The sequence below is a fragment of the Oncorhynchus gorbuscha genome, unplaced genomic scaffold (genome assembly GCF_021184085.1).
Source record: "Oncorhynchus gorbuscha isolate QuinsamMale2020 ecotype Even-year unplaced genomic scaffold, OgorEven_v1.0 Un_scaffold_1027, whole genome shotgun sequence".
Classification (NCBI taxonomy): domain Eukaryota; kingdom Metazoa; phylum Chordata; class Actinopteri; order Salmoniformes; family Salmonidae; genus Oncorhynchus; species Oncorhynchus gorbuscha.
In genome coordinates this window covers 118,514-145,260 of record NW_025745937.1, presented here as the reverse complement: position 1 = coordinate 145,260, position 26,747 = coordinate 118,514, and the positions used below count along the sequence as shown (strand labels likewise).

At 49.0% G+C, this 26,747-nt stretch overlaps 3 protein-coding genes and 1 pseudogene across 5 annotated transcripts; 2 read left to right on the top strand and 2 right to left on the bottom strand.

Moving 5' to 3' along the window:
- The window catches only part of LOC124021030, an 84,422-nt pseudogene extending 83,324 nt beyond the window's left edge, over nucleotides 1–1,098 (bottom strand).
- On the top strand, nucleotides 1,089–12,796 carry LOC124021027 (RNA-binding protein NOB1-like). The gene is made up of 9 exons (XM_046336339.1): nucleotides 1,089–1,239; nucleotides 1,489–1,621; nucleotides 1,791–1,924; nucleotides 2,941–3,012; nucleotides 4,991–5,140; nucleotides 8,279–8,554; nucleotides 8,838–8,935; nucleotides 10,054–10,198; nucleotides 12,425–12,796. Exons 1-9 carry the CDS (start codon nucleotides 1,147–1,149, stop codon nucleotides 12,686–12,688), a joined length of 1,365 nt encoding a protein of 454 aa, XP_046192295.1. The 5' UTR covers nucleotides 1,089–1,146; the 3' UTR covers nucleotides 12,689–12,796.
- Nucleotides 12,797–12,962: 166 nt separating this feature from the next.
- On the bottom strand, nucleotides 12,963–22,171 carry LOC124021026 (conserved oligomeric Golgi complex subunit 8-like). The gene is made up of 7 exons (XM_046336338.1): nucleotides 21,619–22,171; nucleotides 18,485–18,692; nucleotides 16,459–16,710; nucleotides 16,298–16,367; nucleotides 14,545–15,056; nucleotides 13,860–14,028; nucleotides 12,963–13,686 (listed from the first exon to the last, which is right to left on the bottom strand). Exons 1-7 carry the CDS (start codon nucleotides 21,948–21,950, stop codon nucleotides 13,193–13,195), a joined length of 2,037 nt encoding a protein of 678 aa, XP_046192294.1. The 5' UTR covers nucleotides 21,951–22,171; the 3' UTR covers nucleotides 12,963–13,192.
- Nucleotides 22,172–22,183: 12 nt separating this feature from the next.
- LOC124021028 (60S ribosome subunit biogenesis protein NIP7 homolog) lies at nucleotides 22,184–25,027 on the top strand. 3 transcript variants are annotated; one of them, XM_046336341.1, is made up of 6 exons: nucleotides 22,184–22,342; nucleotides 22,832–22,918; nucleotides 23,052–23,190; nucleotides 23,820–23,960; nucleotides 24,268–24,415; nucleotides 24,472–25,027. In XM_046336341.1, exons 1-5 carry the CDS (start codon nucleotides 22,287–22,289, stop codon nucleotides 24,385–24,387), a joined length of 543 nt encoding a protein of 180 aa, XP_046192297.1. In that variant the 5' UTR covers nucleotides 22,184–22,286; the 3' UTR covers nucleotides 24,388–24,415; nucleotides 24,472–25,027. The 3 variants fall into 3 exon arrangements, with proteins under 3 accessions (XP_046192297.1, XP_046192298.1, XP_046192296.1); XM_046336342.1 differs by having other exon boundaries at nucleotides 24,268–24,423; nucleotides 24,480–25,027; XM_046336340.1 differs by having other exon boundaries at nucleotides 24,268–25,027.
- The last annotated feature ends 1,720 nt before the right edge of the window (nucleotides 25,028–26,747 follow it).

Here is a 26,747-nt window from a genome sequence, read left to right as displayed (position 1 = left end):
GCAGTGCAGCATGTTTGGTTAGTTTACTAGTCAATGAAGAGCATGTGAGCATTATGATGCAGAGGGCCAGTTTAAAACCATTTAGCCAGCAGCATCTGAGTCAGCAGTGCAGCATGTTTGGTTAGTTTACTAGTCAATGAAGAGCATGTGAGCATTATGATGCAGAGGGCCAGTTTAAAACCATTTAGCCAGCAGCATCTGAGTCAACAGTGCAGCATGTTTGGTTTACTAGTCAATGTTTACAGAGGGCTAGTCAATTTAAGAGCATGTCAGCAGTGAGCATTATGATGCAGAGGTGCATTATTGCAGGACCATTTAGCCAGCAGCATCTGAGTCAGTCAGTGTGAGCATTATGATGCAGAGGTTAGTTTACTAGTCAATGAAGAGCATGTGAGCATTATGATGCAGAGGGCCAGTTTAGGACCATTTAGCCAGCAGCATCTGAGTCAACAGTACAGCATGTTTGGTGACCTGGTGCATTGGACCTGGTGAAACAAAACACTGTCTGAACACTGGATGTGTGACCTGGTGCATTGGACCTGTTGAAACAAAACACTGTCTGAACACTGGATGTGTGACCTGGTGCATTGGACCTGTTGAAACAAAACACTGTCTGAACACTGGATGTGTGACCTGGTGCATTGGACCTGTTGAAACAAAACACTGTCTGAACACTGGATGTGTGACCTGGTGCATTGGACCTGTTGAAACAAAACACATGTCTGAACACTGGATGTGTGACCTGGTGCATTGGACCTGGTGAAACAAAAATGCAACAATCCTGCGACTGAGTGTGACATCATTTCACTGTGACACTTTCAGATACTCTCTGACTACTCAGAAGGATAACAGCTCCCACCTGTTTCACTGGGAACAGCATGACAACACCACAGACCGAAGGGGAAAGTTATACATCTCTTTGGCAACACATTGCGAATTAGCTAGTTACATGTCACCCAACTCTGAATTAAACCCTGTTTTACTCAAGTACCTGCGCATCTCGCAATTCCACCACCACATTCTCACTACTCCAGCGAGCCGCCATCTTCCTCTACGGCAACAACATCAACAAGACGTCACACGACGCTCTGTCTCTCAAATCACGGACAGCGCGAGAACTACTTCCGGTCTTCTGATTGGTTGGTGATGACGCGGACGTCGCTATCCAAGATGGCGGCTTCCATGGTGGAACATGTTGTCGTAGACGCAGGAGGATTTTTGAAGAAAGCACTTCTTCAGGTGAGGTTTAAACTGTGTCACATATCAGTAGAGATGTTCCGTCCCCCAGGATCAGAAGTATTTAATACGAGTAACTTTTTATCACAAACTGCGTGCTTTGTCTCAGGTCTGGATAGCGAGTTTTAACGTGGTTCATCCTGTTTAAATGGCCACATCAACATCATGTAGCTGCGTATATTATAATTTATACATTACTGTAAATATTGCCCTTCCCCCCCCATATGTATATACATGTATTTTATTTTGTAGGACATCGGGAAGAATATCTACACGCTGAAGGATGTAGTCGAGGAAATTAGGGACAAGCCAACCCGGAGGAGCCTGTCATTCCTACCATATCAACTCAACTTCAGAGAGCCGTACCCAGAGGACATCAGATTAGGTAGCTAAGGTTTTTTAAATGACTCATTTGGTCAGTTTTGGTTGTTTGATTTGTTGTACTGGATATTTGTTTTTGTATACAAATCTGCCTCTCCAACATCACCTCTATAGTTGTTGATGGTATTTCATGAATTGTGATGCTGGTACTGAGTGTTGAGGTCTGTGTTCAGTGACTGAGTTCTCCAAGAAGACGGGAGACTACCCCAGCCTTTCTGCCACAGACATCAAGGTGTTGGCTCTGACATACCAGTTGGAGAGGGAAAACGTTGGGACGGACCACCTGAAGAAAGAACCTGAGGTCAAGGTAAGACAGGGAACAATGAGACCTGAGGTCAAGGTAAGACAGGGAACAATGAGATCTGAGGTCAAGGTAAGACAGGGAACAATGAGATCTGAGGTCAAGGTAAGACAGGGAACAATGAGATCTGAGGTCAAGGTAAGACAGGGAACAATGAGATCTGAGGTCAAGGTAAGACAGGGAACAATGAGATCTGAGGTCAAGGTAAGACAGGGAACAATGAGACCTGAGGTCAAGGTAAGACAGGGAACAATGAGACCTGAGGTCAAGGTAAGACCGGGAACAATGAGATCTGAGGTCAAGGTAAGACGGGGAACAATGAGACCTGAGGTCAAGGTAAGACAGGGAACAATGAGACCTGAGGTCAAGGTAAGACCGGGAACAATGAGACCTGAGGTCAAGGTAAGACCGGGAACAATGAGACCTGAGGTCAAGGTAAGACAGGGAACAATGAGACCTGAGGTCAAGGTAAGACAGGGAACAATGAGACCTGAGGTCAAGGTAAGACAGGGAACAATGAGACCTGAGGTCAAGGTGAAGACCGGGAACAATGAGATCTGAGGTCAAGGTAAGACCGGGAACAATGAGACAATGAGACTGAGGTCAAGGTAAGACAGGGAACAATGAGACCTGAGGTCAAGGTAAGACAGGGAACAATGGACCTGACCAGGGAACAATGAGATTCTTTGAGGTCAAGGTAAGACAGGGAACAATGAGACCTGAGGTCAAATGGAACCCTATATTCTTTCTGCACTATATAGGGAATAGGGTCCCATAGGACTCTGGTCTAAAGTAGTGCACTATATAGGGAATAGGGTCCCATAGGACTCTGGTCTAAAGTAGTGCACTATATAGGGAATAGGGTCCCATAGGACTCTGGTCTAAAGTAGTGCACTATATAGGGAACAGGGTGCCATGTGGGACACAACCAGTGAAACAGACTAGTTATCACACAGAACCCTGAGTATTGTAAGTGTCTCAAGAGGTCCACATCACAGCTTTGACATGTAGTCTGTTGTCAGGTCCAGGTGTGCAGTACAAGGAGACATCCAGAGGCTCCCGTTGGCGTGGCAGGGTTCCACTTCCCCTCAAAGGTACAGTTTCAAAAATATATTTATATTTATCCGTTATTTTACCAGGTCAGTTGACTGAGAACACATTCTCATTTACAGCAACGACCTGGGGAATAGTTACAGGGGAGAGGAGGGGGATGAATGAGCCAATTGTAAACTGGGGATTATTAGGTGACCGTGATGGTTTGGGTGCCAGATTGGGAATTTAGTGAGGACACCGGGGTTCACACCTCTACTCTTACGATAAGTGCCATGGGATCTTTTAATGACCTCAGAGTCAGGACACCCGTTTAACGTCCCATCCGAAAGACATCACCCTACACAGGGCAGTGTCCCCAATCACTGCCCTGGGGCATTGGGATATTTTTTAGACCAGAGGAAAGAGTGCCTCCTAATGGCTCTCCAACACCACTTCCAGCAGCATCTGGTCTCCCATCCAGGGACTGACCAGGACCAACCCTGCTGAGCTTCAGAAGCAAGTCAGCAGTGGTATGCTGCTGGTTAACACAGTGGGATGCAGGGTGGTCTGCTGGTGGTTAACACAGTGGGATACAGGGTGGTCTGCTGCTGGTTAACACAGTGGGATACAGGGTGGTCTGCTGCTGGTTAACACAGTGGGATGCAGGGTGGTCTGCTGCTGGTTAACACAGTGGGATGCAGGGTGGTCTGCTGATGGTTAACACAGTGGGATGCAGGGTGGATGGTTAACAGGTGGTCTGCTGCTGGTTAACACAGTGGGATGCAGGGTGGTCTGCTGCTGGTTAACACAGTGGGATACAGGGTGGTCTGCTGCTGGTTAACACAGTGGGATGCAGGGTGGTCTGCTGCTGGTTAACATAGTGGGATACAGGGTGGTCTGCTGCTGGTTAACACAGTGGGATGCAGGGTGGTATGCTGCTGGTTAACACAGTGGGATACAGGGTGGTCTGCTGCTGGTTAACATAGTGGGATGCAGGGTGGTCTGCTGCTGGTTAACACAGTGGGATGCAGTGGGATACAGGGTGGTCTGCTGCTGGTTAACATAGTGGGATACAGGGTGGTCTGCTGCTGGTTAACATAGTGGGATGCAGGGTGGTCTGCTGCTGGTTAAAGCCAACAGTGGGATGCAGGGTGGTCTGCTGCTGGTTAACATAGTGGGATACAGGGTGGTCTGCTGCTGGTTAACATAGTGGGATGCAGGGTGGTCTGCTGCTGGTTAACAACAGTGGGATGGTCTGCTGCTGGTTAAAGCCAACAGTGGGATGCAGGGTGGTCTGCTGCTGGTTAACATAGTGGGATGCAGGGTGGTCTGCTGCTGGTTAACATGGTGGTATGCTGCTGGTTAACACAGTGGGATGCAGGGTGGTCTGCTGCTGGTTAACACAGTGGGATGCAGGGTGGTCTGCTGCTGGTTAAAGCCAACAGTGGGATGCAGGGTGGTCTGCTGCTGGTTAAAACAGTGGGATGCAGGGTGGTCTGCTGCTGGTTAACATAGTGGGATACAGGGTGGTCTGCTGCTGGTTAACACAGTGGGATACAGGGTGGTCTGCTGCTGGTTAACATAGTGGGATACAGGGTGGTCTGCTGCTGGTTAAAGCCAACAGTGGGATGCAGGGTGGTCTGCTGCTGGTTAAAGCCAACAGTGGGATGCAGGGTGGTCTGCTGCTGGTTAACATAGTGGGATACAGGGTGGTCTGCTGCTGGTTAACATAGTGGGATACAGGGTGGTCTGCTGCTGGTTAACACAGTGGTATGCAGTGGTCTGCTGCTGGTTAACACAGTGCAGGGTGGTCTGCTGCTGGTTAAGGCCAAACAATGACATGAAATCAACTCTGTTGTTAACCAGAGTACTGATCCGTGTGCATGTTGAGGTGTTAGACTAACTAAATGAACAACTTAAAAAGACATCTAGAATAACAATGTGAACCATGTGGGATGATCATTAGTACCAATCAACCACTTCTGAACCAACCATCTAGAATAATAGTTAAGAGTTCTCCTCTTCTCCTCCGTGGTCCAGAGGCCAGCTGATGGGCTGTTCAGGGGCAGACGGAGGCCAGCAGCACAGACACAGCACAGCTATAACCCTCCAGAGATCGGAGAGTACAACAGCTTCCAGTTCTGGAGGAATCCTCTGCCCTGCTTCGACACTGACCTGCTGGAACTAGTGGTGAGTAGAACACACACTACCTCTGACCTGCTATAACTAGAACACACACTACCTCTGACCTGCTATAACACACACTACCTCTGACCTGCTAGAACTAGAACACACACTACCTCTGACCTGCTAGAACACACACTACCTCTGACCTGCTAGAACTAGAACACACACTACCTCTGACCTGCTATAACACACACTACCTCTGACCTGCTATACCTAGAACACACACTACCTCTGACCTGCTATAACTAGAACACACACTACCTCTGACCTGCTATAACTAGAACACACACTACCTCTGACCTGCTATAACTAGAACACACACTACCTCTGACCTGCTATAACACACACTACCTCTGACCTGCTATAACACACACTACCTCTGACCTGCTATAACACACACTACCTCTGACCTGCTATAACTAGAACACACACTACCTCTGACCTGCTATAACTAGAACACACACTACCTCTGACCTGCTAGAACACACACTACCTCTGACCTGCTAGAACACACACTACCTCTGACCTGCTAGAACACACACTACCTCTGACCTGCTAGAACACACACTACCTCTGACCTGCTAGAACACACACTACCTCTGACCTGCTAGAACTAGAACACACACTACCTCTGACCTGCTGCTAGAACACACACTACCTCTGACCTGCTAGAACACACACTACCTCTGACCTGCTAGAACACACACTACCTCTGACCTGCTAGAACACACACTACCTCTGACCTGCTAGAACACACACTACCTCTGACCTGCTAGAACACACACTACCTCTGACCTGCTAGAACACACACTACCTCTGACCTGCTAGAACACACACTACCTCTGACCTGCTAGAACACACACTACCTCTGACCTGCTAGAACACACACTACCTCTGACCTGCTAGAACTAGAACACACACTACCTCTGACCTGCTATAACTAGAACACACACTACCTCTGACCTGCTAGAACACACACTACCTCTGACCTGCTATAACTAGAACACACACTACCTCTGACCTGCTATAACTAGAACACACCTCTGACCTGCTACTAGAACACACACTACCTCTGACCTGCTAGAACTAGAACACACACTACCTCTGACCTGCTAGAACTAGAACACACACTACCTCTGACCTGCTAGAACTAGAACACACACTACCTCTGACCTGCTAGAACTAGAACACACACTACCTCTGACCTGCTAGAACTAGAACACACACTACCTCTGACCTGCTAGAACTAGAACACACACTACCTCTGACCTGCTAGAACTAGAACACACACTACCTCTGACCTGCTAGAACTAGAACACACACTACCTCTGACCTGCTAGAACTAGAACACACACTACCTCTGACCTGCTAGAACTAGAACACACACTACCTCTGACCTGCTAGAACACACACTACCTCTGACCTGCTAGAACTAGAACACACACTACCTCTGACCTGCTAGAACTAGAACACACACTACCTCTGACCTGCTAGAACTAGAACACACACTACCTCTGACCTGCTAGAACTAGAACACACACTACCTCTGACCTGCTAGAACTAGAACACACACTACCTCTGACCTGCTAGAACTAGAACACACACTACCTCTGACCTGCTAGAACTAGAACACACACTACCTCTGACCTGCTAGAACACACACTACCTCTGACCTGCTAGAACACACACTACCTCTGACCTGCTAGAACACACACTACCTCTGACCTGCTAGAACACACACTACCTCTGACCTGCTAGAACACACACTACCTCTGACCTGCTATAACACACACTACCTCTGACCTGCTAGAACTAGAACACACACTACCTCTGACCTGCTAGAACTAGAACACACACTACCTCTGACCTGCTAGAACACACACTACCTCTGACCTGCTATAACTAGAACACACACGACCTCTGACCTGCTAGAACTAGAACACACACTACCTCTGACCTGCTAGAACTAGAACACACACTACCTCTGACCTGCTAGAACTAGAACACACACTACCTCTGACCTGCTAGAACTAGAACACACACTACCTCTGACCTGCTAGAACTAGAACACACACTACCTCTGACCTGCTAGAACTAGAACACACACTACCTCTGACCTGCTAGAACTAGAACACACACTACCTCTGACCTGCTAGAACTAGAACACACACTACCTCTGACCTGCTAGAACTAGAACACACACTACCTCTGACCTGCTAGAACTAGAACACACACTACCTCTGACCTGCTAGAACTAGAACACACACTACCTCTGACCTGCTAGAACTAGAACACACACTACCTCTGACCTGCTAGAACTAGAACACACACTACCTCTGACCTGCTAGAACTAGAACACACACTACCTCTGACCTGCTAGAACTAGAACACACACTACCTCTGACCTGCTAGAACTAGAACACACACTACCTCTGACCTGCTAGAACTAGAACACACACTACCTCTGACCTGCTAGAACTAGAACACACACTACCTCTGACCTGCTATAACTAGAACACACACTACCTCTGACCTGCTATAACTAGAACACACACTACCTCTGACCTGCTAGAACACACACTACCTCTGACCTGCTAGAACACACACTACCTCTGACCTGCTAGAACACACACTACCTCTGACCTGCTAGAACACACACTACCTCTGACCTGCTAGAACCTGCTAGAACACACACTACCTCTGACCTGCTAGAACACACACTACCTCTGACCTGCTAGAACACACACTACCTCTGACCTGCTAGAACACACACTACCTCTGACCTGCTAGAACTAGAACACACACTACCTCTGACCTGCTAGAACTAGAACACACACTACCTCTGACCTGCTAGAACACACACTACCTCTGACCTGCTATAACTAGAACACACACTACCTCTGACCTGCTAGAACACACACTACCTCTGACCTGCTATAACTGTCTCTCTGCCTCTCTGTCTGTCTCTCTCTGTGTGTCTCTCTCTGTGTGTCTCTCTCTCTGTGTGTCTCTCTCTCTGTGTGTCTCTCTCTGTGTGTCTCTCTCTCTGTGTCTCTCTGTGTGTCTCTGTGTCTCTCTGTGTGTCTCTGTGTGTCTCTCTGTCTCTGATGAATTGATGTGGTCCTTGTTATTTACCTGCAGAACATTGAGGACCTGTCAATATCAGACAGTGGAGCAGCAGACACTGTCCACACAGAACCTGAAACCGGGTCAGAGGAACACAAACACTCAGAGAATCATTCAGAGGAGCACGGCAGTGGATCGGAGGAGGAGGAGGAGGAGGAAGATGAGGAGGAGGAGGATGGCGGCGGTTGGATCACCCCTAGCAACATTAAACAGGTCCAGATGGAGACGGGGATCTGGGCGTCGCCTGTGGACGTTAAAGTGGCGTGTCTCACCACCGACTTCGCTATGCAGGTACTGAGGCCCAAATGGACCCCTTGATAGTGCACTACTTTAACCAGGGCCCATAGGTAGTGCATAAGTAGTACACTATATAGGGAATTGGGTTGCCATTTGGGACTTAACATTTAAGATTCTGGTTAAACGAACTCTGATAGTTCAGCGAACTCCTCTTTGTCTACGTAACTGTCCCCGAGTGGGAATAGTTGACGTTGATTCAGACCCCATTTTAGATGTACACATTCAGAACCATGCGTTTGTTTGGTCGACTGTTGACTGAAGCCGGTTTGTTCAACAGAACGTCCTGATTCAGATCGGGCTCCATGTCCTCTCTGTGAATGGGATGCTGATCAAACAGTCCAGGAATTACATCCTGCGATGCCACGCCTGTTTTAAGTGAGTACCTCTTCCACGCTGAACGCTCAACGTTGTAAAATACATTTACAAATCCGTGTTATTCAATTATTACACCCACAATGGCTGCCGCGCGCCAACCTGCGTCTGCCCCCACACTGCCTGGCGCGCGCCCCCACACTGCCTGGCGTCTGCCCCCACACTGCCTGGCGCTCGCCAACCTGCGTCTGCCCCCACACTGCCTGGCGCCAACCTGCGTCTGCCCCCACACTGCCTGGCGTTGCCAAAATAGAAGTCCTGCCTTTCCCATCTCCTCATTGGTTTATAGAAGCAGGTACCCATTGTGCCATCTCCTCATTGGTTTATAGAAACAGGTACCCATTGTGCCATCTCCTCATTGGTTTATAGAAGCAGGTACCCGCATGCCATCTCCTCATTGGTTATACCCACGTGGGTGATTGAAAGACTAAATGTTTTGCCGGTCGTCGTGGTAATACTATGAAAGTGAAATGCCAATCACCATATAAGTTCAAAGATGAAAAGGCCTGGAAGGAGGAGAGATGACTAGGAACGATTCGGTTGACCGTTTTGTGTGGATTAATTGTAGAGGGCCTTGTGCATTTCAGGTAAAATAACAACTCAATGTTTATATCCCAGGACAAATTAGCTAGCACTTGCTAGCTAACTAGCTAAATAGGACAAATTAGCCAGCACTTGCTAGCTAACTAGCTTTATAGGACAAATTAGCCAGCACTTGCTTGCTAACTAGCTTTATAGGACAAATTAGCCAGCACTTGCTAACTAGCTTTATAGGACAAATTAGCCAGCACTTGCTAACTAGCTTTATAGGACAAATTAGCTAGCAACAGCAAGCTAACAAGCTAAATTGCCATACATGTTTAATGCTTTTCGACCTGTCCCCAAATGAATGCCATTGGTTCAGTTTGTTTTGATATTGCGATCGCGTTTGGTGTCGGGGGACAAAATACATTTACGCGCGACGGCGCAGCCGGTCTGGGTTCCGTGTTCGCAGTAAATAAAAACACACCCGTTTTTAGTAATTAGACAACTTTTTAAATATTAGGAAACTTGTTCTCAACCTTGGTCTTTAAGAAGCTTATTTCAAACGGTCAGTCTGACCTTTTCTCGCTCTGTTGTAGGACCACCACCAACATGAATAAGGTTTTCTGTCCACACTGTGGCAACAGAACGCTGAAGAAGATAGCCGTGACTGTCAGCGAGGACGGAAACATCCAGATGCATTTCTCAAAGAACCCCAAAGTGCTCAACCCCAAAGGGAAGAGGGTAAGTGGATGAAATGGTACCAGACCCACATCATACTGTAGTAGGAAACACATCTTCAACCCCAAAGGAAACAGGGTAAGTGGATGAAATGGTACCAGACCCACATCATACTGGGGTAGGAAACACATCTTCAACCCCAAAGGAACCCAGGGGGGATACCCTAGTCAGGGGGGAAGGGGATGAAATTGGGACCAGACCCACATCATACTGTAGTAGGAAACATCTTCAACCGCCAAAAGGAAACAGGGGGGAAGGGGGGTCAGTTGGGGAAATGGGGGTACCAGACCCCAGGGGGACTAGTCAGTTGGGGGAAGGGGGGATACCTAGTCAGTTGGGGGAAGGGGGGGGGTACCTAGTCTGTTGGGGGAAGGGGGGGTACCTAGTCAGTTGGGGGAAAGGGGGATACCTAGTCAGTTGGGGGAAGGGGGTACCTAGTCAGTTGGGGGAAGGGGGGGACCACCACCTAGTCAGTTGGGGGAAGGGGGGGATACCTAGTCAGTTGGGGGAAGGGGGGTACCTAGTCAGTTGGGGGAAGGGGGGGGTACCTAGTCAGTTGGGGGAAAGGGGGTACCTAGTCAGTTGGGGGAAAGTTGGGGGGGGGGTACCTAGTCAGTTGGGGAAAAGGGGAAGGGGGGTACCTAGTCAGTACCTAGTCAGTTGGGGGAAAAGGGGGGGAAGGGGGGTACCTAGTCAGTTGGGGAAGGGGGGGGGGTACCTAGTCAGTTGGGGGAAGGGGGGTACCTAGTCAGTTGGGGGAAGGGGGTAAGTCAGTTGGGGGAAGGGGGGGGGTACCTAGTCAGTTGGGGGAAGGGGGGGTACCTAGTCAGTTGGGGGAAGGGGGGTACCTAGTCAGTTGGGGGAAGGGGGGTAAGGTTGGGGGGGTACCTAGTCAGTTGGGGGGGGGGTACCTAGTCAGTTGGGGGAAGGGGGGTACCTAGTCAGTTGGGGGAAGGGGGGTACCTAGTCAGTTGGGGGAAGGGTCAGTTGGGGGAAGGGGGGTACCTAGTCAGTTGGGGGAAGGGGGGTACCTAGTCAGTTGGGGGAAGGGGGTACCTAGTCAGTTGGGGGAAGGGGGGGAAGGGTACCTAGTCAGTTGGGGGAAGGGGGGACCTAGTCAGTTGGGGGAAGGGGTCAGTTGGGGGAAGGGGGGACCTAGTCAGTTGGGGGAAGGGGGGGGTACCTAGTCAGTTGGGGGAAGGGGGGACCTAGTCAGTTGGGGGAAGGGGGGACCTAGTCAGTTGGGGGAAGGGGGGGGAAGGGGGACCTAGTCAGTTGGGGGAAGGGGGGACCTAGTCAGTTGGAGGAAGGGGGTACCTAGTCAGTTGAACAACAGAATGCATTTAACTGCCTTGTTCAGTGGGCAGAACAACAGATTTTTACCTTGTTAGCTCTGGGATTTGATCCAGCAAGTTACTGGCTCAGCTTTCAGTTACTGGCTCAGCTTCTCCACTCTGTTACTGCTGCAGACTAGCTTCTCCACTCTGTTACTGCTACAGACTAGCTTCTCCACTCTGTTACTGCTACAGACTAGCTTCTCCACTCTGTTACTGCTACAGACTAGCTTCACCCCTCTGTTACTGCTACAGACTAGCTTCTCCACTCTGTTACTGCTACAGACTAGCTTCACCCCTCTGTTACTGCTACAGACTAGCTTCTCCACTCTGTTACTGCTACAGACATGCTTCTCCACTCTGTTACTGCTACAGACTAGACTTCTCCACTCTGTTACTGCTACAGACTAGCTTCTCCACTCTGTTACTGCTACAGACTAGCTTCTCCACCCCTCTGTTACTGCTACAGACGAGCTTCTCCACTCTGTTACTGCTACAGACTAGCTTCTCCACTCTGTTACTGCTACAGACTAGCAGACTTTCTCCACTCTGTTACTGCTACAGACTAGAGCTTCTCCACTCTGTTACTGCTACAGACTTCTCCACACTGCTAGCTTCTCCACTCTGTTACTGCTACAGACTAGCTTCTCCACTCTGTTACTGCTACAGACTAGCTTCTCCACTCTGTTACTGCTACAGACTAGCTTCTCCACTCTGTTACTGCTACAGACTAGCTTCACCCCTCTGTTACTGCTACAGACTAGCTTCTCCACTCTGTTACTGCTACAGACGAGCTTCTCCACTCTGTTACTGCTACAGACTAGCGTTCACCATTGCTTATTGTAAATGATTGAGGTGGAATGCTAATCTAATGTCCGCTCTCTGTTCCCCGTAGTACTCCCTGCCCCTGCCACAAGGGGGCAAACACGGCAGCAACCCCCACCTGGTGGAGGACCAGCGTTTCCCCCAGCAGCGCGTGTCCCGTAAGGCTCGCCAGAAGACGGACGTCTTAAACCCAGACTACCTGGCCGGGGGCGGCTCACCTTTCTCTGATCACGACATCTACAGCCGCTCTGCCAACCTGCACATCACAGACGGCGCGGGCGGAGGGGGTCGGAGGCGGGCCAACCCCAACGCTGCCCGCAAGAAGAAATGTTGAAGAATCGGAAGCCATTTTCATTTTCTACACGCCAAGTTCCACTAAAGAGAAATCCCAGAAACTGAACTGTGAAGATAGCTGGATTTAATACTGATGTTTTGTATAAAATTACAATTTTTTTTTAAAAGGTAAACTTAATGAATTCCAGGTTCAAATAATGTCATACAGTAACTAAACTACCAAGTTTGTAAAAGCCTGACGGTATTTCAAGGCTTGTCTGTAACCTGCTCTGACATTTGATTGGTCTAATTAAAAACACAGTTCAAGACGCCTCTGTTGTGGATATATTTTAATAATGAAGATCCATCTTACAGTAGAAATTAACTATTTTAAATCTATTACATAGTCCAGTTACCACATTGTCAAACCCAGATTAGATGGCAGTATATACAAGCTAAAGCATTCCTGAAAATGGTAAATGAACTAGTAAAAATGCACAGTAGCTGAGAATCAAACCATTAATTCAAGGCTATTGGTAGTTTACCTTGCCAACACTCCTGAGGGTTAACTCTCTGCTACCTCTGGGTTTACCTCAGGCTCTGATGGCTCACTGTCTGGGTTATGTTCTGGGGCGGTCAGTACAGGCTTTGGGGGATTCAGTATGGCCTCCAACTCAGGGTCTTCCTGTACGTCAGCCCTTGGTCTCTCTGGGTCGTCCAGTACAGGGTTCGGGTCGTTCAAAATGGCTTCCAGTTCAGGGTCAGAGGTCAGACCTGTCTCGGACACAAACTCAGTAGATATGGTGGATGAGACCATGGGATCCTCCTCAATAGGTTCTGGGCCTGCTATTGGTTCAGGATCCGGAAGTCCCAGGTCGTCAACAGGAAGTATTGGTTGAGGATCAGCTGTGGCGAAACCGTCCAGCTCAACACTGAGGTCTTCTCCCACCGGAGTCACCATCTCCCTCTTGGGAAGAACAAACGCCAGAGGCTCCAGGACTGGACTCACATCGATACAACCCAGACCGCTGTACTGGTGGACTTGAGTTGGAGGGACACCTGGAGGACAAAAAACACGTTTCACATTATTACAGAGGTCGTTACTGTGGATGTGCTCAGTCATCTTCTAGTCTTTTAGCATTTACCCAGTATGACAGAGAGCTGTGCTGGGGGGGACAGACTATTTACCCAGTATGACAGAGAACTGTGCTGGGGGGGGACAGAGTATTTACCCAGTATGACAGAGAGCTGTGCTGGGGGGAACAGGACCTGTAGACAACGGTTGAGAAAAGGCACCAGGTCCTCAGCAAAGGAACAGCAGAATTGGACAAACAGCTCCTTCTCTCGGTCGCTGAAGGCCGTCTCTTCAGCCCGGTGGAACGCCACGATCAACTTGGTGACCTGGGAGGAGAGAGAGGAAATCATGAGATACAACATTTCAACAAGAGTCTTGAGTGAGGGAGTGTGACCTGATCTATCAGGGTAACTTCTACCATGGTCAGAGACGCAGTGGCTTTCGCATCTAGAGAGAGCATCCCATCTACCGCGTCTAGAGAGCGTCCCATCTACCGCGTCTAGAGAGAGCATCGCGTCTAGAGAGCATCCCATCTACCGTGTCTAGAGAGAGCACCGCGTCTAGAGAGCATCCCATCTACCGCGTCTAGAGAGCCTCCCATCTACCGCGTCTAGAGAGCATCCCGTCTACCGCGTCTAGAGAGCATCCCGTCTACCGCGTCTAGAGAGCATCCCGTCTACCGCGTCTAGAGAGCATCCCGTCTACCGCGTCTAGAGAGAGCATCCCATCTACCGTCTAGAGAGAGCATCCCATCTACCGTCTAGAAAGCATGGGACAGACTAGACATGTCATTATGGTAACTGTAGCAGCAGACGTAGCAGAGACAGACAGGCGTTGGTTACCTTCACCAGGGCGTCCTCCAGGTACTTGGTCACCTGCTGGGCCAGACCGAGGGGACAACAGAGCCGGAGGTCGTTGAAGGCCGTCAGGATGTTGTTCAGGAAGCAGGCCAGAGGGGCGAAGTCCAGCAGAGTCATGGGGGGCTGGAGGGTACCTGGCTGGGTACTGGGGGGCTGGAGGGTACCTGTCATGGAGCCCCCACCCAGCATAGAGGGGAGAGAGATCAGAGTGTACAGGTTCATGTCCTCCTGGAACCTGTCTATGGCTTCCTCTACAGCTTTACGGAAGGTATCGGCCGCCACGCGTTGGAACATCGGGGCCAGCTGGCCACGGAAGTCTGCCCCAACGCGGCTGAAGGACAGGCCGAAATACATGCACTGTCCCAGCAGGGAGTCCAGGCGTCCGCCCACCCCCCTCTGGAGGTCTCGGTCCAGGGTCACCAGGAACTCAGACACCTGCTGCACCACCCAGCCGTGGAAGATGGCCGCCTCGTTCACCGCCTGGCCGTGACCACCTTTCAACACAGACACTGTACATCACAAGGCTGCCCCCTCATTCACCACAGACACCGTACATCACAAGGCTGCCCCCTCGTTCACCACAGACACCATACATCACAAGGCTGCCCCCTCGTTCACCACAGACACCATACATCACAAGGCTGCCCCCTCATTCACCACAGACACCGTACATCACAAGGCTGCCCCCTCGTTCACCACAGACACCATACATCACAAGGCTTCCCCCTCGTTCACCACAGACACCATACATCACAAGGCTGCCCCCTCGTTCACCACAGACACCATACATCACAAGGCTTCCCCCTCGTTCACCACAGACACCATACATCACAAGGCTGCCCCCTCATTCACCACAGACACCATACATCACAAGGCTGCCCCCTCATTCACCACAGACACCATACATCACAAGGCTGCCCCCTCATTCACCATACATCACAAGGCTGCCCCCTCATTCACCATACATCACAAGGCTGCCCCCTCATTCACCACAGACACCATACATCACAAGGCTGCCCCCTCGTTCACCACAGACACCATACATCACAAGGCTGCCCCTCATTCACCACAGACACCATACATCACAAGGCTGCCCCCTCGTTCACCACAGACACCATACATCACAAGGCTGGCCCCTCGTTCACCACAGACTATTGACCTGTCTGTACCAAACCCACAGTACTGGCTATTGACCGGTCTGTACCAAACCCACAGTACTGACTATTGACCTGTCTATACCAAACCCACAGTACTGACTATTGACCTGTCTCTACCAAACCCACAGTACTGACTATTGACCTGTCTCTACCAAACCCACAGTACTGACTATTGACCTGTCTGTACCAAACCCACAGTACTGACTATTGACCTGTCTATACCAAACCCACAGTACTGACTATTGACCTGTCTGTACCAAACCCACAGTACTGACTATTGACCTGTCTATACCAAACCCACAGTACTGACTATTGACCTGTCTGTACCAAACCCACAGTACTGACTATTGACCTGTCTATACCAAACCCACAGTACTGACTATTGACCTGTCTATACCAAACCCACAGTTAGACTATTGACCTGTCTATACCAAACCCACAGTACTGACTGGCTTTTCCAGAACACATATGGACATATTAAAACACATCTTTAGATAATTCTCGTTGGGTTTAATCTTCATATTTATGTAAATCGTATCAAATAATTCAGCCTTAAATGAACTAAAGCATTGTGTCACCAGGAGACAGCAGGGGGTCCTCGTCAGAGAAGATGGCTCTGTACTGGGTGATGATGTCAAACAGATGAACCTGGAACAGAGGAAGACAAAATGTCAGAGAATTAAAAAGGTTTCCCGGGTCCTTCATTCCACTGCTAGATAACGGAGGCCAGGTTACACACGCGACAGGCCTCGATGGTCTTGGTGATGTGGCAGTAAGGGTCCTCATCAGGGACAGTGGACAGGATGGAATGGAGCCAGGTGCCCCGCGCCTGCAGGAACTTGACCCGTAGCTCCGCCTCCGTGAACACGTCCATCCTGCGCAGGTAGCCAATCACACGCAGGCACACGGGAAGCTGGGAGTTGCTACGAAGCTGTTGCAACAGCTGGTTCAGCATGAGTTGAGCCGACTGACGCACCTCGTGGACGATGCCCTGGAGAAGAGACACAGGCCACGTTACACTCTGTTACGGGTCAGGTCAGGGAGTCGCACTCTGCTACGGGTCAGGAGTCGCACTCTGCTACGGGTCAGGAGTCGCACTCTGCTACGGGTCAGGGAGTCGCACTCTGCTACGGGTCAGGGAGTCGCACTCTGCTACGGGTCAGGAGGGAGTCGCACTCTGCTACGGGTCAGGGAGTCGCACTCTGCTACGGGTCAGGGAGTCGCACTCTGCTACGGGTCAGGAGTCGCACTCTGCTACGGGTCAGGGAGTCGCACTCTGCTACGGGTCAGGAGTCGCACTCTGCTACGGGTCAGGGAGTCGCACTCTGCTACGGGTCAGGAGTCGCACTCTGCTACGGGTCAGGGAGTCGCACTCTGCTACGGGTCAGGGAGTCGCACTCTGCTACGGGTCAGGGAGTCGCACTCTGCTACGGGTCAGGGAGTCGCACTCTGCTACGGGTCAGGGAGTCGCACTCTGCTACGGGTCAGGAGTCGCACTCTGCTACGGGTCAGGAGTCGCACTCTGCTACGGGTCAGGGAGTCGCACTCTGCTACGGGTCAGGAGTCGCACTCTGCTACGGGTCAGGAGTCGCACTCTGCTACGGGTCAGGGAGTCGCACTCTGCTACGGGTCAGGAGTCGCACTCTGCTACGGGTCAGGAGTCGCACTCTGCTACGGGTCAGGAGTCGCACTCTGCTACGGGTCAGGGAGTCGCACTCTGCTACGGGTCAGGGAGTCGCACTCTGCTACGGGTCAGGGAGTCGCACTCTGCTACGGGTCAGGAGTCGCACTCTGCTACGGGTCAGGGAGTCGCACTCTGCTACGGGTCAGGGAGTCGCACTCTGCTCGGGTCAGGGTCGCACTCTGCTACGGGTCAGGGAGTCGCACTCTGCTACGGGTCAGGAGTCGCACTCTGCTACGGGTCAGGGAGTCGCACTCTGTAAACAGGAGTCGCACTCTGCTACGGGTCAGGAGTCGCACTCTGCTACGGGTCAGGAGTCGCACTCTGCTACGGGTCAGGAGTCGCACTCTGCTACGGGTCAGGAGTCGCACTCTGCTACGGGTCAGGGAGTCGCACTCTGCTAAACAGGAGTCGCACTCTGCTGGGTCAGGGAGTCGCACTCTGCTACGGGTCAGGGAGTCGCACTCTGCTACGGGTCAGGGAGTCGCACTCTGCTACGGGTCAGGAGTCGCACTCTGCTACGGGTCAGGGAGTCGCACTCTGCTACGGGTCAGGGAGTCGCACTCTGCTACGGGTCAGGGAGTCGCACTCTGCTACGGGTCAGGGAGTCGCACTCTGCTACGGGTCAGGAGTCGCACTCTGCTACGGGTCAGGAGTCGACTCTGCTACGGGTCAGGGAGTCGCACTCTGCTACGGGTCAGGGAGTCGCACTCTGCTACAGTAATAAGACGAGGTATTTCTAGATCTACCACAGTTTGTCTGTCTGTGTGTTGACAAAATTAATATAATGAGGAAGTGGTACGATCTGTAACTCCTGGCTGTGTAAACAGGAAGTGGTACGATCTGTAACTCCTGGCTGTGTAAACAGGAAGTGGTACGACCTGTAACTCCTAGCTGTGTAAACAGGAAGTGGTACGATCTGTAACTCCTAGCTGTGTAAACAGGAAGTGGTACGATCTTTAACTCCTAGCTGTGTAAACAGGAAGTGGTACGATCTGTAACTCCTAGCTGTGTAAACAGGAAGTGGTACGATCTGTAACTCCTGGCTGTGTAAACAGGAAGTGGTAGTTGGTAGCATTAATACCTGGATGACAGGTAGAGACGAGTGCTTCTTCTCCAGTCTCTTGACGTACGCTGCCAGCTCCAGAGCCTCCTCGTAGTAACCATTCCGGACACAGGTGTCCATCAGCTGAGGGATCTCTAAGATCTCCAGGATCTCTGTGTGACGGTTCAGAGTCAGGCTGTTCATCCGCCGGCTCGCCCCGATGTCCTCCGCCTCCTTCACAAAACCCCTAAAGGAGAGGATAGACATGAGCCCAACAGGTTCTTCATCATTTTTTTTATTTTTATTTCACCTTTATTTAACCAGGTAGGCTAGTTGAGAACAAGTTCTCATTTACAACTGCGACCTGGCCAAGATAAAGCATAGCAGTGTGGACAGACAACACAGAGTTACACATGGAATAAACAATTAACAAGTCAATAACACAGTAGAAAAAAATGGGCAGTCTATATACAATGTGTGCAAAAGGCATGAGGAGGTAGGCGAATAATACAATTTTGCAGATTAACACTGGAGTGATAAATGATCAGGTCATGTACAGGTAGAGATATTAGTGTGCAAAAGAGCAGAAAAATAAATAAAAAACAGTATAAAAACAGTATGGGAATGAGGTAGGTAAAAATGGGTGGGCTATTTTCCTATAGACTATGTACAGCTGCAGCGATCGGTTAGCTGCTCAGATAGCTGATGTTTGAAGTTGGTGAGGGAGATAAAAGTCTCCAACTTCAGCGATTTTTGCAATTCGTTCCAGTCACAGGCAGTTCATAACAGTATTATAACAGCTCACGGAACAGTAACATTAACATTCAATGAGATCTAGTGTGTTTGTTCTAGATAGACGTGAGCCCCGGTACCAGTCTGTTTGTTCTAGATAGACGTGAGCCCCGGTACCAGTCTGTTTGTTCTAGATAGACGTGAGCCCCGGTACCAGTCTGTTTGTTCTAGATAGACGTGAGCCCCGGTACCAGTCTGTTTGTTCTAGATAGACGTGAGCCCCGGTACCAGTCTGTTTGTTCTAGATAGACGTGAGCCCCGGTACCAGTCTGTTTGTTCTAGACGTGAGCCCCGGTACCAGTCTGTTTGTTCTAGATAGACGTGAGCCCCGGTACCAGTCTGTTTGTTCTAGATAGACGTGAGCCCCGGTACCAGTCTGTTTGTTCTAGATAGACGTGAGCCCCGGTACCAGTCTGTTTGTTCTAGATAGACGTGAGCCCCGGTACCAGTCTGTTTGTTCTAGAGCCCCGGTACCAGTCTGTTTGTTCTAGATAGACGTGAGCCCCGGTACCAGTCTGTTTGTTATAGATAGACGTGAGCCCCGGTACCAGTCTGTTTGTTCTAGACGTGAGCCCGGTACCAGTCTGTTTGTTCTAGATAGACGTGAGCCCCGGTACCAGTCTGTTTGTTCTAGACGTGAGCCCCGGTACCAGTCTGTTTGTTCTAGATAGACGTGAGCCCCGGTACCAGTCTGTTTGTTCTAGATAGACGTGAGCCCCGGTACCAGTCTGTTTGTTCTAGATAGACGTGAGCCCCGGTACCAGTCTGTTTGTTCTAGATAGACGTGAGCCCCGGTACCAGTCTGTTTGTTCTAGATAGACGTGAGCCCCGGTACCAGTCTGTTTGTTCTAGATAGACGTGAGCCCCGGTACCAGTCTGTTTGTTCTAGATAGACGTGAGCCCCGGTACCAGTCTGTTTGTTCTAGATAGACGTGAGCCCCGGTACCAGTCTGTTTGTTCTAGATAGACGTGAGCCCCGGTACCAGTCTGTTTGTTCTAGATAGACGTGAGCCCCGGTACCAGTCTGTTTGTTCTAGATAGACGTGAGCCCGGTACCAGTCTGTTTGTTCTAGATAGACGTGAGCCCCGGTACCAGTCTGTTTGTTCTAGATAGACGTGAGCCCGGTACCAGTCTGTTTGTTCTAGATAGACGTGAGCCCCGTACCAGTCTGTTTGTTCTAGATAGACGTGAGCCCGGTACCAGTCTGTTTGTTCTAGATAGACGTGAGCCCGGTACCAGTCTGTTTGTTCTAGATAGACGTGAGCCCCGGTACCAGTCTGTTTGTTCTAGATAGACGTGAGCCCCGGTACCAGTCTGTTTGTTCTAGATAGACGTGAGCCCGGTACCAGTCTGTTTGTTCTAGATAGACGTGAGCCCCGGTACCAGTCTGTTTGTTCTAGATAGACGTGAGCCCCGGTACCAGTCTGTTTGTTCTAGATAGACGTGAGCCTTGATATACATTTTTTTTAAACATTGAGACGTTATCTCACCTTTGTTTTAGACATTTAGTTTTCAACAGAGGAGATTTGTATAAACCTTGTTGTCCGTCTCCTCCGACATTTGCAACAATGTCTCAATATTCAAATTGGTTCTCCAGCTGTCGCCTTATGGGATGAGACAGGCAGCTTCTCTCAGCCAGTTGAAATAATGAATCATGTTTATGGATATAACGTTATACAAAGAACTATCAATAGAAAATAGGTCAAACAAAATTTGGTACATCTCGTTTTTCAGTCTTTCCAGCTTCAGTTTGAGGTGATTGTGTTCGATGTGTTGTTGACTAGCTCCTCTGAACAACAGTGTCCTGACCAGAGAACGTATTTTCTATGTCAGGTGAAATCACGCCTCATTAGATCATTATTATGGATAACAGATTAAACCAATGCAGCTAATCTGTTGTTCTTCTGGCCGCGAATTGTCCGATAGAATGAACGACCTGGCTGGGTAACAACCCTAGATGTGTCGGGACTTTATATTGTGGAAGGATGAAAGAGTGTAAATAAATTCATTCAAAATACAGTTTTCTGAAAATATGATTTGAATAATGTTGTATAGAAGTGCTAATGCCCACGAAACCGGTGTTTGGAGGACATGTTGGCACGGTTTTGCCGGTGTTGTGCCGAAAATCTCCCCCCTGACAGAATCCCCCATTAGAGCGTTGGACTAGTAACCTGAAGGTTGCGAGTTCAAACCCCCGAGCTGACAAGGTACAAATCTGTCGTTCTGCCCCTGAACAGACAGTTAACCCACTGTTCCCAGGCCGTAATTGAAAATAAGAATTTATTCTTAACCGACTTGCCTAATAAATAAATAAAAAAATATACATATTTTAAATCATGTAAAAACGACAGCGAGTAATTGTCTAACTTTTCCCACTAACCTGCATTTTTCCCCGAAGCTGGGCAACTTGTCGAGGAGTTTGGAAACACTGCTTTCCACACGGCCAAAGTCTCGGTAAATCTCCTCGGTGCAGTCGGCGGTGCGGATGAACGTCTTGTAGTTGGAGAAGGCGAGCTCCCGGGTCTGCTGCAGTATCTGCGCCCTCTCCTCCGCCAGCCGCTCCGGTTCACGGTTTAATTTCTCCACGCCATACGAACTGAGCTCGGACAAGTAGGCCGCGAAGTCGGGGTTGTCTCTCCAGTTGTCTGGAAAGCTGTCTTTAAATATTGAAGCCAGAATACTCTCGTCTTCCACGTCCACAGCTGTCATCATATTGGAAAGCTGTCACTTCAACACTTCATCTGAATGTTTAGTCTCCTATTTCCGGCCTTTACACCGAAACAGCTCGTTAAAATACATACAATGCTGAAAATACAATGTCTGATGTCTTTTAAATGGCAATTTAAAATTCGCAATTTAGTTCAAATTCTAGTCGCTCGTCAACGCAAGAGCACAACATCAACAGGCGCATGATTTTGACGTCACTATTACATCCACTTCCGTTTTCCTGCGCATTCATTTCCGCTCACTGTCCCCACGCTGTAGCGTTTATCGAGCGACATTCAGTGGGCACAATATTGTAAGGAAATTAGCGAATCCTTGAGCAAAATGAGGCCTTTAACAGACGACGAGACAAAAACGATGTTTGAGAAACTCTCCAAATAGTGAGTATTGACATGTGATCTTGAAAGACGAGGTTGACGTTATTTTGAAACTGTTATGGGCTGTTCAGACTCGCTCCATGCTTGATCAACCAAACTCGTGTAGTTTTGCCTGCTAGTTAGTGCACAGGGTTGATAAACACAAGTCTATATCCAGTCTCTTTGGTGATATATGCTCATGATGACAGTCTTTTAACCTGCACCTAGTTATGCTTCTCAGCAAGCTGGCGAATACGTCGTCTGTGTAGATTTATTTATTTTAATTTTATTTTTTGTACCTTTATTTAACCAGGCAAGTCAGTTAAGAACAAATTCTTATTTTCAATGACGGCCTGGGAACAGTGGGTTAACTGCCTGTTCAGGGGCAGAACGACAGATTTGTACCTTGTCATCTCGGGGATTTGAACTTGCAACCTTCCGGTTACTAGTCTAACCACTAGGCTACACTGCCACATTGACAATGTGTGACACCTTCCTCTTGTCTGTCCGCAGCATTGGTGAGAACATCAAACACCTGGTGGATCGACCCGATGGGACATATTGCTTCAGACTTCACAATGACCGTGTATATTACATCAGGTAAACGACGCTACAGAGCTGCTGTTATTGTTAAATATTACCTCATGGATATTGTAAAGCAGGTTACTTCACGATCATCTCTTTGGCTAGTTAAGATATTGTCTTATTTCCACTTTTTTTTTTTTTTTATCAGTGAGACAATTCTGAAGTTGGCTACCAACATCTCCCGTGATAAGTTGGTGTCGGTGGGCACCTGCTTTGGGAAGTTCACCAAGACCATTAAGTTCCGCCTGCACATCACAGCATTGGACTTTCTGGCACCATATGCCAAGGTAAACAATAAGCAGGAAGTGGAGGCCCTCTGACCCCTCACATGTCACTGTGTATAATGATAACCACAGTCATGTTAGAAGGTAAACAGGAAGCAGGAAGTGGAGGCCCTCTGACTCCTCACATGTCACTGTGTATAATGATAACCACAGTCATGTTAGAAGGTAAACAGGAAGCAGGAAGTGGAGGCTCCTCTGACACCTCACTGTGTATAATGATAACCACAGTCATGTTAGAAGTGTAGATATTGTAAAAAAAAAAAAAAAAAAGTCACTAGGCAAGTCTGATAAGAACATTCTTATTTACAATGATGGCCTACAGGGGAACATTGGCTTAATTTCCTTGTTCAGGGACAGAACGACAGATTTTTTTTAACCTTGTAAGTCTGGGGAATCGATCCAGCAACCTTTCGGTTACTGGCCCAATGCTCTAACCAGTAGGCTACCTGCCGCCCCAAAATGACTCTGACGACAGCCAGGTGAGACTAGAGGTTTAGTTCGATAATCATATTTGCATAAGCTTTAAAATGAACATCAATATCTCTCTCAACCGACAGGATCTCAGTTAAGACATTGGTAGTCCTGTAATAACAGAGCTATGGTCTGAGTAACTGAACCCTCTGTGTGATCAGTTCAAGGTGTGGGTTAAGCCTGGGCAGGAGCAGTCCTTCCTCTATGGGAACCATGTGTTGAAGTCTGGTCTGGGGAGGATCACAGAGAACACCAACCAATACCAGGGTGTGGTGGTGTATTCCATGGCAGACGTACCGCTGGTGAGTTGGCCCTCCCCCTTCACATACTGTCCATTATCCAATCAAATCAGTCAACACAGGGGGCAGCTTTCCCAGAGGTTAACTAGTCAGACTAATGGGGAATCTCCATTAAATGCTTTTTGGTCCAGGACTAGACTTAATCTGTGGTAAACCGACCCGTGCTGTCAGTTCTACACAGCATCTCTGTTGTATAGTGATCGCTTGACAACCTTTCAGACAAGCTACTATCTAAAGCACCAGTAACCGTAGTAACCGTAAGAGAAGTGTGACGTGCAGGTTTGAACACGCCCCTCTGGTCTTCCTGCAGGGCTTTGGAGTGGCAGCCAAGTCCACCCAGGAGTGCAGGAGAGTGGACCCCATGTCCATCGTTGTGTTCCACCAGGCAGACATCGGAGAGTTCATCAGGTCTGAGGACACGCTCACATAAGGAGTCGTCAAACTGGACTATCAATTATATACAGTGGTACTTCCTCTCCTCGGGGACCACCCTACAAACTGGACTATCAATTATATACAGTGGTACTTCCTCTCCTCGGGGACCACCCTACAAACTGGACTATCAATTATATACAGTAGTACTTCCTCTCCTCGGGGACCACCCTAGAGGGTTGGGAGGTACAGCTCTGTGACACGTCTGATGGTCCCTGAGAGGTTTGGGGAGACCCTGGTCTTCAGGATATGATTGTGTATTTCCCTCTAATTTACCAAGGGGCCAGTGACTGTCTGGAGAGTTTCATCAAGCTGTCAGCTACCCAACATCCCTGTCACTATGGCTGAGTGATTTACATTCATCTACCCAACATCCCTCACTATGGCTGAGTGATTTACATTCATCTACCCAACATCCCTCACTATGGCTGAGTGATTTACAGTCATCTACCCAACATCCCTCACTATGGCTGAGTGATTTACATTCATCTACCCAACATCCCTGTCACTATGAATGTAAATCACTCAGCCAATCTAAATGTTTTGTAAATTGAATGTTTGGTTTTATGTAGTATTCATAAATATGATTATGCAGTTAAATCCATCAGCATAACATTAAAACTGTTTTGATATACTCAGATGTTTTTGTTTTCTCTTGAATAAATGTTGTATCTGTTACTAACCCTTAAATATAGCATGTATTTCCTGTGGTAACCGTTAGGCCAGTCAGTAGAAGACAGTCCTGTGGTAAACGTTAGGCCAGTCAGTAGAAACCAATCCTGTGGTAAACGTTAGGCCAGTCAGTCCTGTGGTAAACGTTAGGCCAGTCAGTAGAAACCAGTCCTGTGGTAAACGTTAGGCCAGTCAGTAGAAACCAGTCCTGTGGTAAACATTAGGCCAGTCAGTAGAAGACAGTCCTGTGGTAAACGTTAGGCCAGTCAGTAGAAACCAGTCCTGTGGTGGCCAGTCAGTATAAACCAGTCCTGTGGTAAACGTTAGGCCAGTCAGTAGAAACCAGTCCTGTGGTAAACATTAGGCCAGTCAGTAGAAACCAGTCCTGTGGTAAACATTAGACCAGTCAGTAGAAACCAGTCCTGTGGTAAACGTTAGGCCAGTCAGTAGAAACCAGTCCTGTGGTAAACATTAGACCAGTCAGTAGAAACCAGTCCTGTGGTAAACGTTAGGCCAGTCAGTAGAAACCAGTCCTGTGGTAACCATTAGGCCAGTCAGTCCTGTGGTAAACGTTAGGCCAGTCAGTAGAAACCAGTCCTGTGGTAACCAGTAGGCCAGTCAGTAGAAACCAGTCTGTGGTAAACGTTAGGCCAGTCAGTAGAAACCAGTCCTGTGGTAACCATTAGGCCAGTCAGTCCTGAAACCAGTCCTGTGGTAAACATTAGGCCAGTCCTGTGGTAAACGTTAGGCCAGTCAGTAGAAACCAGTCCTGTGGTAAACGTTAGGTCAGTCAGTCCTGTGGTAAACGTTAGGCCAGTCAGTAGAAACCAGTCCTGTGGTAAACGTTAGGCCAGTCAGTAGAAACCAGTCCTGTGGTAAACATTAGGCCAGTCAGTAGAAACCAGTCCTGTGGTAAACGTTAGGCCAGTCAGTAGAAACCAGTCCTGTGGTAAACATTAGGCCAGTCAGTAGAAACCAATCCTGTGGTAAACGTTAGGCCAGTCAGTCCTGTGGTAAACGTTAGGCCAGTCAGTAGAAACCAGTCCTGTGGTAAACGTTAGGCCAGTCAGTAGAAACCAGTCCTGTGGTAAACATTAGGCCAGTCAGTAGAAACCAGTCCTGTGGTAAACGTTAGGCCAGTCAGTAGAAACCAGTCCTGTGGTAACCGTTAGGCCAGTCCTGTGGTAAACATTAGGCCAGTCAGTAGAAACCAGTCCTGTGGTAAACGTTAGGCCAGTCAGTAGAAACCAGTCCTGTGGTAACCGTTAGGCCAGTCAGTAGAAGACAGTCCTGTGGTAAACGTTAGGCCAGTTAGTAGAAACCAGTCCTGTGGTAACCATTAGGCCAGTCAGTAGAAGCCAGTCCTGTGGTAAACGTTAGGCCAGTCAGTAGAAACCAGTCCTGTGGTAACCATTAGGCCAGTCAGTAGAAGCCAGTCCTGTGGTAAACGTTAGGCCAGTCAGTAGAAACCAGTCCTGTGGTAACCGTTAGGCCAGTCAGTCCTGTGGTAAACGTTAGGCCAGTCAGTAGAAACCAGTCCTGTGGTAACCATTAGGCCAGTCAGTAGAAGCCAGTCCTGTGGTAAACGTTAGGCCAGTCAGTAGAAACCAGTCCTGTGGTAAACGTTAGGCCAGTCAGTCCTGTGGTAAACGTTAGGCCAGTCAGTAGAAACCAGTCCTGTGGTAA